This window comes from Juglans microcarpa x Juglans regia, chromosome 4D, assembly GCF_004785595.1.
Source record: "Juglans microcarpa x Juglans regia isolate MS1-56 chromosome 4D, Jm3101_v1.0, whole genome shotgun sequence".
Classification (NCBI taxonomy): Eukaryota; Viridiplantae; Streptophyta; class Magnoliopsida; order Fagales; family Juglandaceae; genus Juglans; species Juglans microcarpa x Juglans regia.
In genome coordinates, this window is record NC_054600.1 from 7555176 (window position 1) to 7567360 (window position 12185).

The 12185-nt window shown below is 35.9% G+C and overlaps 1 protein-coding gene across 1 annotated transcript; it reads left to right on the top strand.

Annotated features, from left to right (window-relative positions):
• Window positions 1-4887: 4887 nt before the first annotated feature.
• On the top strand, window positions 4888-11419 carry LOC121259873 (beta-galactosidase 3-like). Its single transcript, XM_041161672.1, has 19 exons — window positions 4888-5314; window positions 5409-5504; window positions 5615-5727; window positions 5902-5968; window positions 6084-6176; window positions 6389-6532; window positions 6683-6771; window positions 6879-6984; window positions 7080-7167; window positions 7790-7908; window positions 8000-8164; window positions 8290-8468; window positions 8771-8880; window positions 8967-9076; window positions 9638-9748; window positions 9832-9945; window positions 10032-10234; window positions 10327-10663; window positions 10760-11419. The coding sequence occupies exons 1-19, from the start codon at window positions 5138-5140 to the stop codon at window positions 10895-10897; spliced, it is 2559 nt and encodes an 852-aa protein (XP_041017606.1). The 5' UTR covers window positions 4888-5137; the 3' UTR covers window positions 10898-11419.
• Window positions 11420-12185: the final 766 nt, after the last annotated feature.

Here is a 12185-nt window from a genome sequence, read left to right on the forward strand (position 1 = left end):
TTCAAGATTCCAAAAACCATTTTCAGCAAGTTTAATAGACTTATGCAGAAATTCTAGTGAGGGTAAAGGGAAGATAGTTAAAAAATTCACTAGGTGTCATGGTAGCAGCTAGGCAAGGCCAAATTGGCAGGTGGACTTGGGTTTCATGACTTTGAAAATTTTCTAGTTCTACTAGCTAAGCAAGGCTAGATGATAATTCAACATCCTCAACCACTGGCAACTAGAGTTCTTAAGGCTAAGTATTAGTATAAATCAAATTTTTTGAATGCCAAGCTAGGCAATCATGCATCCTTTATTTGGAGAAGTTTCCTAACAATAAAGCAATTACTCAAAGAATGCCTGATTTGGAAGATTAGAAATGGTGAGTCAATGAACATTTGGCACGACAGGTGGATTCCTTGACCTTCTTCCCTCAAGGTTCAATCCCAATGAGAATTTTGGAGGAGAATTCTCTGGTTAAAACATTAATTGACACAAATTGCAATCAATGGAAGGTATCTTTGCTAAAAAAAAGTGTTTTATAAGGATGAAGCAGAGTTGATAAGCAAATTCCCCATCAGTCTTTGTAATGCCCCGGATAAGCTTACTTGGAGACGTACATGAGATGGGAAATTTTCAGTTGGTAGTGCTTATCATCTGCTATGAGGCATACAAGAGAGCAAGAAGGGTCAGTCTTCAAGTAGTTCTCCTACCACAGGGTTTTGGTCTAAGATTCGGAAGATGTAGGCCCCTAATGCAGTCAATGTTTTCCTCTGGAGAGCATGTCACGAGTCTTTACCTACCAAGTTAAACTTGTTCAAGAGGAAAATAATAGACTCTCCTAATTGTCCAGTGTGCAGGAAAGATCCAGAAACTGTTACTCATGTTTTGTGGTCTTGCATCTCAGGTCAGGATGTGTGGAGATCTTGTTCTAAAAGGTTTCAAAATGGGTTGATGTGATAACTCATATGATAAGAATAAGGGTAGGTGGTGTATGGGATCCCACATTGATTGGGAATGAGAAGTTATTGCTCTTTATAAGATTCCAATGTGACTCCAATTATATCATTGACTAGTCCTTTTAGAGTATAAGCCATGTGATTTGGGTCTTTCATTGCGGTGTTACAAATAGTATTAGAGCCTATCCCAACTAGAAATGTGAGACTTGAACCATGCCACCTAAAACGAACTGACCCGACGAGGACATCTAGAATTTAAGGGTGGTAGATTGTGATACCTCACGTGATAAAGATAATGGGTAGGTGATGTATGAGATCTCACATTGCTTGAGAAGAAGAAGTCATTACTCTTTATAAGGTTCCAATAAGACTCTTATTGTATTATTGACTAATCCTTTTAGAATATAAGTCATGTGGTTTCAGGTTTGGGCCTTTCATTGTGGCATTATAGCTGGTTGTGGAGAAACCTTTCAAGGAAATATTTTCATATATATTTTCTCTCCTTAACAAAGAGGAATTTTGAGAATTGACAGTCATAGCCTATTAGAAGGAACAATTTTGTTTTTGAGGAAAAGTTTCAATCTCCTTGTAAAGTAGTACAAATCAAATGGCTCACAAAGTTGTTATTGAATATAAGGATGCTGTGAAAAAATTGCCTGGCAGAGAAGTTCCTACTATTCGTGTTGATCAAAATTGGAGTACACTTTCTCACAACACCTTCAAGATTAATTGGGATACAACCATTGATAAAGTACATTGCAAGGTGAGAATGGGAGTCATAGTTCAAAATTATGAAGGCCATGTGGAAGCTACACTCAGATCACCAAGGAATCTATTTCCTGATGCTCACACGTACGAGAGAATCCTATGCAGCACTGAAAGCTTCTATTCTTTACCAGGAGTTAGGATTGCAAAAAGTGATTCTTGAGGGTGATGCTTTGTCAGTGGTCAATGACATCGGTTGTATGTCCTACAGAGAAATGGAGCTTGCCTGGGTTGATTATTAGAGAAGTTAAAAACATGTTGGGCAAGATGTCTCATTGGTCTGTTAGAGTCATTCCTAGAACTTCTAATGCTGTGGCTCATACACCAGAATGAATGCACTTAAACTCTTTAAGCTGGAGAGCATTCTATTGAAGGAAAATTCTTTCATGTATACATTATTTGATCAATTAGTATGAATAAGAGCAATTTTTTCATATTAAAAAAAAAAAATTACAAAACCGAGACCGACTATTTTGACACTATATATGGTAATATAATAGAATAAAAATTGAGCCGATAAAAACAATAAATTTGAGCATTTAATTATTACCATACATGAATCGGTAACAACATGAGCACCTCTCGTATTGATATTATTGGTTCCTAGCTGGAGTGACAGCTATTCCAGCTAGCAGCTTGTGGTCTTCGACAATATATATACCACCGGATCTACGGATCGTGAGTACAAAGAGGATTTGAGGGACAGAAAAAGGTCACCATTTCGAAGCAATAATTGTGACAAAAATCAATTATTATATATAGCAGCAGCTTGTGGGGCATGAGGCACCAAATTAATGGAGTTTTTGGATTCCAAAGAACTTCAAAAATAAATAAATAAATAAAAAAATAAAGCGTTTAGAGTGAACATGCATGTTATGGATTAATCTTTTAAATTTATTTATATAACTCTAATATTTAGAGTAAGAAAAAAAATACGTCAAGTTATTAATTTATTTTAGAGAATAATATTAAGTATAAGTTTTAAATAGATAAATTTTATATAAATTTTTTATAAAAAGTGGGTCTCATTAATAAATAATTTTTTTATTTTTTCAAGATAAAACCTATTTTTTACAAATATGTATGAGAGATTTATTTATTTGAGATTTATATAAATCATTTATGTATATTAAAACACGTTGCCGTGAGAAGAAAGTACGTAGCAAATGCATGGGGTATCTTTTGATTTTCTTTTTTAATTAGTTTCTCACACATCATGTAGAATTTTATTGTGATTATTTTTTTCGTATAATATATTTTTTATTATTTCTTTCTACAATAAATTTATTCTTATAGAATTCGTGAGTAGATCTCGCTTAGATCTCACCATATCTTCCTTTGCTTTATTAATTGTCACGAAGAGAAGATACACGTGCCTGATCAGATGATTACGCGATTTAACTCTCGTATTTCCTGCTGGTAACTGAGTACGTACATATTGAGTTTTTCCTGTTTAATTCATTATTTAATTATGATTATGTGGACACCTCAAACACCACTCTGACAGAAATATATATAAATATATATATATATATAGATATAAAGTTGCCTCTCAAAAAGAAAAAAAAGAAAAAAGAAAAAGCGTAGTGAGCTAATTATTTTATCTGAAAACTAAAATTGTGACAGCAACTTTTGTGAAACAAAATTTAATTTTTAAGACAAATTTTAAAATTTAAATATTTTATATAATAATTATTTAATTATTATAATTTTTTCAAATTCTCAAACAAAATATAAAAAAACAATACAAAATTCTCAAATTTCAAAATAAAAATTATATTAAAAAATTATATTCATGCAATATTTTAATTTTATAATATTTTATTCAATTTTTTCTCTCACTTTTCTCAAAACTCAATAAATATCTTAACTCAAATAATTTTACTAAAAATGAAAACCGATAGCTATAGGTCCAAAACCGAAATCAAACCAACAACTTTTAAACATGTTTAAAACCGGCTGAAACCGGCCGGTTAAATGGGAGAAAATGGCATTGGTCTCGGTATAAATAATGTCAGTTCGTTGGTGTCCCGTTGGTGGTGCGTTGAGAGAGGGAATGGTGCCGCACTGCCGCGTCGGAGATGCAATGAGAGAGAGAGAGATATGGGAGGTGGCCCTACTGCATGAGAGAGCAAAGAGAGAGATGCGCTACCGCTACGTGAGAGTCAGAGATGAGTGAAAAGGTGAAGAGAGAAATGAGATTGGGAGAAGAATAGGGAGGGCAGGGGCCAGGGGTTTTCAAACCCTAATTCCAAATGACGTCGTTATAACGTCATCTCATTTTAATTTTTTTTCTAAACTGTACGTATAAAATAATGTCGTTTTACTTAATATATATATATATATATTATATCGACTGATTCTGTAGTTTAAACTTGGTTCCAATCAGGACCGAACCGACCAACATCAATTTCACTAAATTCCTACCATTGGCGTACCAACTCTCTACCAATTCCTGACTTCGACAACCGGTTCTCATCGGTGACAGATGGTTCCTGTACACTCGTACAAGACAGTCTGAATTCGGTAGAGTGGTGTGTGTGAGTCAAAGGTGACCCTTTTCTGACTACAAGAAAAAGAAAACCTTATAAGACTTCATTGGATAAGAGGAAAGAATGAGAGGTTTTAAGAAAGAAGAATGTTTTCATAAGAAGTTTTATAAAAAGAAAGATCGGTATTCTAAAATTCTTTTTACTTTAAAATAGATTTAGTGTATTAGAATAAATCATGTTAATTTAAGTTTTGATTTTAATATATTTAATAAAAAATAATAATTTTTACAGTCGTAGAATATATAAATATTGTACAATTTCTTTAAAAAATTGAATAAATACGATATTTACATGATAAAAAATTAATTTTTTAATAATAAATTCTATTTTTTTTAAAAAAAATAACTCAACACTTACACATTACTAGTACTACTATTTAATAAATTATGTTACTTTTAAGTTTTGATTTTAATACATTTTCTTTTTTCAGAGAAAGTAAGGAGGTTAAAGTGAGAACGTTATCGTAGGGTCTCCCAAAGGGCCCAAATTTCAGCCACAGCTGTGCAAAAGTTCCTAAATTTACTACTTTGTTTTGCTTCTTTTTCCTGTTTGTCAGGCTATTGACTTGTAATTTTACTTTGCTTTGTAGCTTGAAGCCACGAAGTGGTATGGCTGTTGCCACTTGTGAGTGGAAGTGAAAGCTGTCAAGCTTGTAGTATAATATTTATAAATTGCTCTGCTGAGACGCTCAGGAGGGGACTGAGTGTGGAGTCCAAATCATAGAATAGAATGGACCCTGTTGCTGCGCCACCGCACCCTTAAGTATACGAAAACCCCGTCAACTTCGTCTCCTTCTCTCACTCATCTGCATTTCACGTATCATAACCTGCTTAAGTGATTTTCCCTTCTCGCCAAAGAGCCCAGCTGAGTGTACAGAAAGCAATGGAAAATAACTCCGTTTCCAAGTTGGTTTTGTTTTGTGTTTTGGTTTGGTTCCTGAGTTTGGGTTTCCGGCCGATCCAATGTAGCGTCACCTACGATAAGAAGGCCATTGTCATCAATGGGCAGAGGAGAATTCTCTTTTCTGGGTCTATACATTACCCCAGAAGTACTCCCGAGGTACACTAATTGTTTCCGTTTCTGTGTCTTTGCGTGTGTTCTGGGTGAATACTGCTTGTGTTTGTGACTTTCTTGGGCAATGTGCTGCGTGCAGATGTGGGAGGATCTGATACAGAAGGGAAAAGATGGAGGTCTGGATGTGATTGAGACCTACGTTTTTTGGAATGTTCATGAGCCTTCTCCCGGCAATGTACTTTACTTTCTCTCCGAATTTGTTTACTAAACATCTGGAGTTCTGTTTTCTCTTTAGCATTTTATCTGTAATAGTGCTTTGTTCGCTGCTTTTTGAGTGGGTTTCAGTATAATTTCAAAGGGAGATGTGATTTGGTGAGATTCATAAAGACAGTACAAAAGGCCGGGCTCTATGCTAATCTCCGCATTGGACCTTATGTTTGTGCAGAGTGGAATTTTGGGTACCCACCATTTTTTTTTTCTAGATTTACACTCAGTCTCACCATTAATTTTTCTTCCGCGTACTTTTTTCCTTCTGATCTTTACAGTTCTTATGTATGGTTTCACGCGGGTTTGATCTGATTATTTCCATTCCTTCTTTTTTGCTTTCAATTTCTATTTTTGTGTATGTTCAGAGGGTTTCCTGTTTGGCTCAAATATGTCCCAGGCATCAGCTTCAGAAGAGACAATGAGCCTTTCAAGGTCTAAATTCCTAAACCTGGGAAGCATTGAATTGTATCAATAGTAAAAACGAAAAATCAATGAAGCATTTAGTATACCATTTGTTGTATTAAGCGCACGCATATGGGTGTTGCAGAGAGCAATGCAAGGATTCACTGAGAAGATTGTTGGACTGATGAAGAGTGAAAAACTATTTCAGTCCCAGGGCGGCCCCATCATACTCTCTCAGGTAAAAGGTTTTGGTCTTTGGACTTTCCATTTTGTCCCTTCTCCATTTGTCTTGGCTTTGTGTTAAAACAGTAACCATATGTGAACGATATAGAAGTTTTTGTAATTGCCTTGGGTAAAGGAAGAAAGATCAGATGCATCTCTCATGCCCGTAAATTTGACTAATCTAGATTGGGTTACAATAATGATTTGTGTAAATTGTGGTTTATGTAGATTGAGAATGAGTATGGGGCACAGAGTAAGTTACTTGGGGCTGCTGGCCACAATTACGTCACTTGGGCGGCAAATATGGCTGTTGAATTGGGAACTGGGGTCCCATGGGTTATGTGCAAGGAAGAAGATGCCCCAGATCCGGTGGTAAATTCACTCTCTTTTCCAGCATATCTTAATTTTACTTCACTCTTTTTGGCCTTTGATGCACAACCCAAAGTGTGATAGCGACTCATTCAGTTTTAAATTAATTAAGCTCCTTTTCTAAAAGCTCCTTTTCCTGTTCATTGCTCATAGATAAACACGTGCAATGGCTTTTACTGTGATTCATTCGCTCCCAACAAACCCTACAAGCCCACAATGTGGACAGAGGCTTGGAGTGGCTGGTATGTTACATATAAATTGTTCATTATTTGTATACAGGCCACAGACATGCAGGTTTACTATAACTTGAAAGTACTCCATTTCACTTCCTTTTAATAATTTTTATTAGGTTTTCGGAGTTTGGTGGTCCAATCCACCAGCGACCAGTCCAGGATTTGGCATTTTCAGTTGCTCGATTTGTACAGAAAGGAGGGTCCTTCGTTAACTACTACATGGTTAGCTCTATTTAATTTTCCTCCGTGGATATTCGCAATTTAAAGGTTGAACCTGTGAGAGTATAATCGACTTCTCCCTGTTGTATATAAAACAGTACCATGGAGGAACCAATTTTGGACGTACAGCTGGGGGCCCTTTCATCACTACAAGCTATGACTATGATGCTCCAATAGATGAATATGGTAAGAATGAAAAATATTTCTCGATTCTCTTTTTCCACGTAGTTCGTATTATTGAGGGATTCTACTTGAAGACTCTTGCAACCAAAAAGAAAAGAAAGCTGAGAGTAGTCAAGGAATGTAAATGGGCACGTGAAATACAATCCAGTCTTAAGTCCATTCTCTGTCTGTCTGACTTGTTAAATGGGTAACTAGGATGCATTCTAGTGGATGCATTTGCACACTTGCAGGTCTTTACCATCTATCAGCATGTGCAAAATTGTTTATAGAAGGTATTCCCTTCTATAAAAACCGCCATTAACTTCTACAAAATGTTTTTAAGATAAAATTAGCCTTCACGATCATTGGAAGGTTTAGTTTTAATGTCAAGGATATTTTGTTTTGTTTTTGTTTCAAATATTTCTATCCAAAATAAAAGTTGTTTTTATGGAGGGGAAGAATTGATACCAATGCTTAAATATGAAGTCTGATTTATTATGATTAAAAGATTACAGCTTTAAATGAGAATGGGATAGTAGTTCATGGGAGGAACTGTATTAACCTATATATGCATATGTACTTGTAATATCACCCTTATATACTTTGTATCACTCGTTGAGAAAGCTTTACTGCACAAACTTGTTAGGTTTGATTAGGCAACCAAAGTATGATCATCTGAAGGAGCTTCACAGGGCAATTAAAATGTGCGAGCAAGCTTTGGTTGCAGCCGATCCCATTGTGACTTCATTAGGGAACTCTCAACAGGTCTTAACTTCTTTTCTTAAACCCTCATGCTTCTGGCAATGTGTGATTTAGTAATGTTCACTGACTCAAGTCGATTTTTGTCATTGTCCAGGCTTATGTATACTCATCAGAATCAGGACATTGTGCAGCTTTTCTTGCAAACTATGAAACAAAGTCAGCTGCAAGAGTGATGTTCAATAACAAGCACTATAATTTACCCCCTTGGTCCATCAGCGTCCTTCCTGATTGCAGAAACGTAGTCTTCAATACTGCAAAGGTATGGAATTTTATCTAATGGATTTTTAACGTTCTTGGTACTGTGGTTTTCTCTTATCTTATTTTATTATAAATCTAAGATTAGAACTTTCTGAGGTATTGACTGGTTCTCATTTTCCCATTTAGGTTGGAGTTCAAACATCACAATTGGAAATGTTGCCGACAAATGTTGAGATGCTCTCATGGGAGAGCTACAATGAAGATATTTCTTCTCTGGATGACAGCTCAACAATTACAGCTCCTGGTCTTTTGGAGCAGATAAACATCACAAGGGACACTAGCGATTATCTATGGTATATAACTAGGTGAGGATAAATCTGTCTTCAGTGATTATGATGTCTATTTTATGCATCTTTTCCATGTGCTGGTGCAGCGGATCGTCAACTCTTTTTTTTCTCCCGAGAAACCCCACAACGTGGGAAACAGAATACCAGTGAATTTCAAAACCTTGGAGAAAAATATTTTTACATGCATCAAATAGCATTGATATTTATTGTTAGTATGCCACATGTGCCTAATTCTTTTATCTATGAAATTCAATGGATGATCCTGGAAAGATCTTACAATTACATGTTATTACCAAATCTTCATTTCAATCTGGCTGCAGTGTTGAGATTGGCCAGTCTGAATCCTTCCTGCGTGGGGGTGAACTTCCCACTCTCATTGTTCAATCAACAGGCCATGCTGTCCATGTCTTTATTAATGGAGAACTTTCAGGTACATATTTAATTTGCTTACCTGTGGATTCCCTTTTAATCTGATTAGCAAAGAGAAACTCAACATAGATTGTTTTATTATGTTAGGATCTGCCTTTGGGACAAGGGAGACGAGGAGATTCACTTATACTGGCAAGGTCAATCTGCGTGCTGGAACAAACAGAATTGCACTACTGAGTGTTGCTATTGGTTTGCCGGTTAGTTCCCTTTCCCCACCTATATTTTTTTTTCGTGATTCTACCCTGGTAATATTGTAAGCTGGTAAACAAAGAACAATTCAGTATTGTAGAAGGTGGTATCTGCTACTTCAGTTCTAATGGGAGATAGCTCAACCTATGATAACTTATCATCAGACTAATCTATTCTGGGGTAACTCATCTAATTAATCAACACAGGATGAGAAAAGGGTTGGGAAACCTGCGTGAACTAATTCGTCTTGAAATAAAAAGAACTCTTTGGGTGCTTTATTGATGAAATCAAATCCTGAAGTAAAATGTAATCTTCAAGTGCTTCATTGATCAAATCATTCAAATCATACCCAATAGATTTAGTGCTCTTTAGTTTTGGTCGCTTTACATCAAGCCTAGTCCAAACAACAATGTAATTAAACCATTTTATTAATCACGGATTCTACTTATTAAACAAAACTCTCAGATACTGACACTTGTATCATATAGCGTAGACCTTTAACTTTTGATTACATGGTTATTTCTTTTCTTATTTATTTGCGGACTTAACTTTTCTGTCTCGCATTCAAGAACGTCGGTGGCCACTTTGAGACATGGGACACAGGAATCCTTGGTCCAGTTGCATTGCATGGACTTGATCAGGGAAAGTGGGACTTGTCCTGGCAGAAATGGACCTACCAGGTAGCTGTGCATTGCTTCCCAGTTGTAAGCAATATATGGTTGATTCGAAAGAGTTTTTACCTGACCGCTGCCTCCCTAAACAGGTAGGGCTAAAAGGAGAGGCCATGAATCTTATTTCTCCAAATGGAATTTCCTCTGTTGAATGGACGCGTGGATCATTAGCTGCACAGAAACAACAGCCATTGACTTGGCATAAGGTATAAAACAAAGCAACTGCAGTCAATGTCAAGGTGGAAAACGAACTGTTGGTAATGAAAATTAAAATTCTCTCTTTACTTGCCAGACATATTTCAATGCACCAGAAGGAGATGAACCACTGGCCTTGGACATGGAGGGCATGGGAAAAGGTCAAATATGGATTAATGGGCAGAGCATTGGGAGATATTGGACGGCATATGCTAGCGGTAATTGCAATGGGTGCAGTTATGCCGGAACATTTAAACCGCCTAAGTGTCAATTTGGTTGTGGCAAGCCCACCCAACGATGGTAACTACTTAAAAAGGAAATCTATGACAAACTCAATTATTCTGAATAATGAAAATTTCTTGGTTAACCCCTAACAATATTTCCCCTTTCAGGTACCACGTGCCTCGGTCTTGGTTGAAGCCAACGCAAAATCTGCTGGTTCTCTTTGAGGAACTTGGTGGGGATCCCTCAAGGATTTCTCTTGTGAAGAGATCGATGACTGGTGTTTGTGCTGATGTCTCTGAGTACCATCCAACCCTAAAGAATTGGCACATTGAAAGCTCTGGAAAATCAGAAGAGTTCCAAAGACCCAAAGTTCACCTGCAGTGTAGTCAGGGGCAGACCATATCTTCAATTAAATTTGCCAGCTTTGGAACCCCTCTAGGAACTTGTGGGAGTTACCAGCAAGGAACATGCCATGCCACAACCTCAAATGCTATCTTAGAGAAGGTACTCAAACAGTGGGTTCTCATCTTTTACAATCCAATAGAATACATGCCTTGGTTTGATGATCATATTTAATCTTCTGTATTTAACTTTCCACAGAAGTGTATAGGGAAGCAGAGATGCACAGTCACCATATCCAATAGTAACTTCGGGCAAGACCCATGTCCAAATGTGTTGAAGAGGTTATCAGTTGAAGCTGTTTGTGCTCCCATGGCTACTACAAATTCGGGTAATTAATCAGGTAAAAGAGGCTAGAACTGCTTATAAATGTTGTATCTGACTTTTAACTACATACTAGTATACTACCGGCAAGAGAAGCAAGAAAAGAAGAATAAAATGAAGGTATAGGAAAAAGGTATTCTAGTTTGTTTAGGTGGAGTGCATATAGTCTGTCAGGTGGGATGGTAGCTCTGGCCAAAGTGCTTGCTGCCGAAGGCAATTAGTTCTTAATTCAGTGAGGTTAATGAACTTAGTGTGAAATAGTGATTTTTAGTAGGTGAGTTTGTAAATGCCAGGGGTCCTACAATTTGGTCCCTGTGTTTAAATTTAGAGCCCCAGTCCCCTACCTTTTTAACCGGAAATGGGCAACTGGGAAAAGAGGTGGTGGTTTTCTGTTCAGTGTGATCTGTATTTCTGTTTGTATTAATGGGGAAAAATCAACCCCAATTTGGGTTCATGTTGGGAGCGGATCCTAGTATGTATGGCCTCTGTTTTCTGTGCAATTGATTAATTTATGAATAATGTTACTTTGTCCTCTCATTTTGACCGCTCATGTATTTAATTTTTTTATTTATTTATTTATTTTTTTTGCCTACTATTAAGGAAATGATTATTAGTGTATTGATATATTTTTTTTTTATTTTTTAAAAATATTTAAAGATGTTAAAAAAATATAAAATAAAATACACAAATTTTACCTAGCTTGCGCGCTCAGCGATGAGCGACAGCCTAGCATTACTCTTAATTTAAAGCCAATTCCATGGCCATCTTTCTTTATGGTAGTACCTCTCTCTGACTTTTGTCGTAAATTTCGTCAAAAGGGAGATTAAATACCTTATTCTAAAATCTATGAAAATGAGATTTTTTTTTTTTTTTTTAGCACTCACTTGCAATATACCATGTTAAAGTGTTGCAATTTACCATGCAATTAGCAGATGTAAAGTTGATCGAACATTTTTAGAAAGTACACAAGAAAAGACGAACGTTTCAAACTTCTTAAGAGTATTTTTTTTTCCCCTTTATTCATTTAAGGTTACTATAAAAAAAAAAAAAATTATCTAAAAATGGTGACTTATCAAACTTTCCAAAGGTTAGGGGAATGTAATAATTTTATTGAACATAAAGAGATTCTCCTCATATTTCGTTTCTCTTAATGCGAAAATATTTTATTTATAACCAAATAAAATATTTTCATTTACGTTTGAACGGGGAATATAATAATTTTCAAACTTTTGTGTATAGATTTTACAAATTTCCACTAAGAAAAAAACTAGCATTAAAAAACTATTATAACATTATTCAACTC

Coding starts and splice junctions, on each gene's coding strand:
- LOC121259873 (XM_041161672.1), top strand. CDS start 5,138: ATGGAAAATAACTCCGTTTCCAAGTTGGTTTTGTTTTGTGTTTTGGTT. Junction 8,881..8,966: donor TATTAATGGAGAACTTTCAG/GTACATATTTAA, acceptor TTATTATGTTAG/GATCTGCCTTTGGGACAAGG. Junction 10,235..10,326: donor GGCAAGCCCACCCAACGATG/GTAACTACTTAA, acceptor TTCCCCTTTCAG/GTACCACGTGCCTCGGTCTT.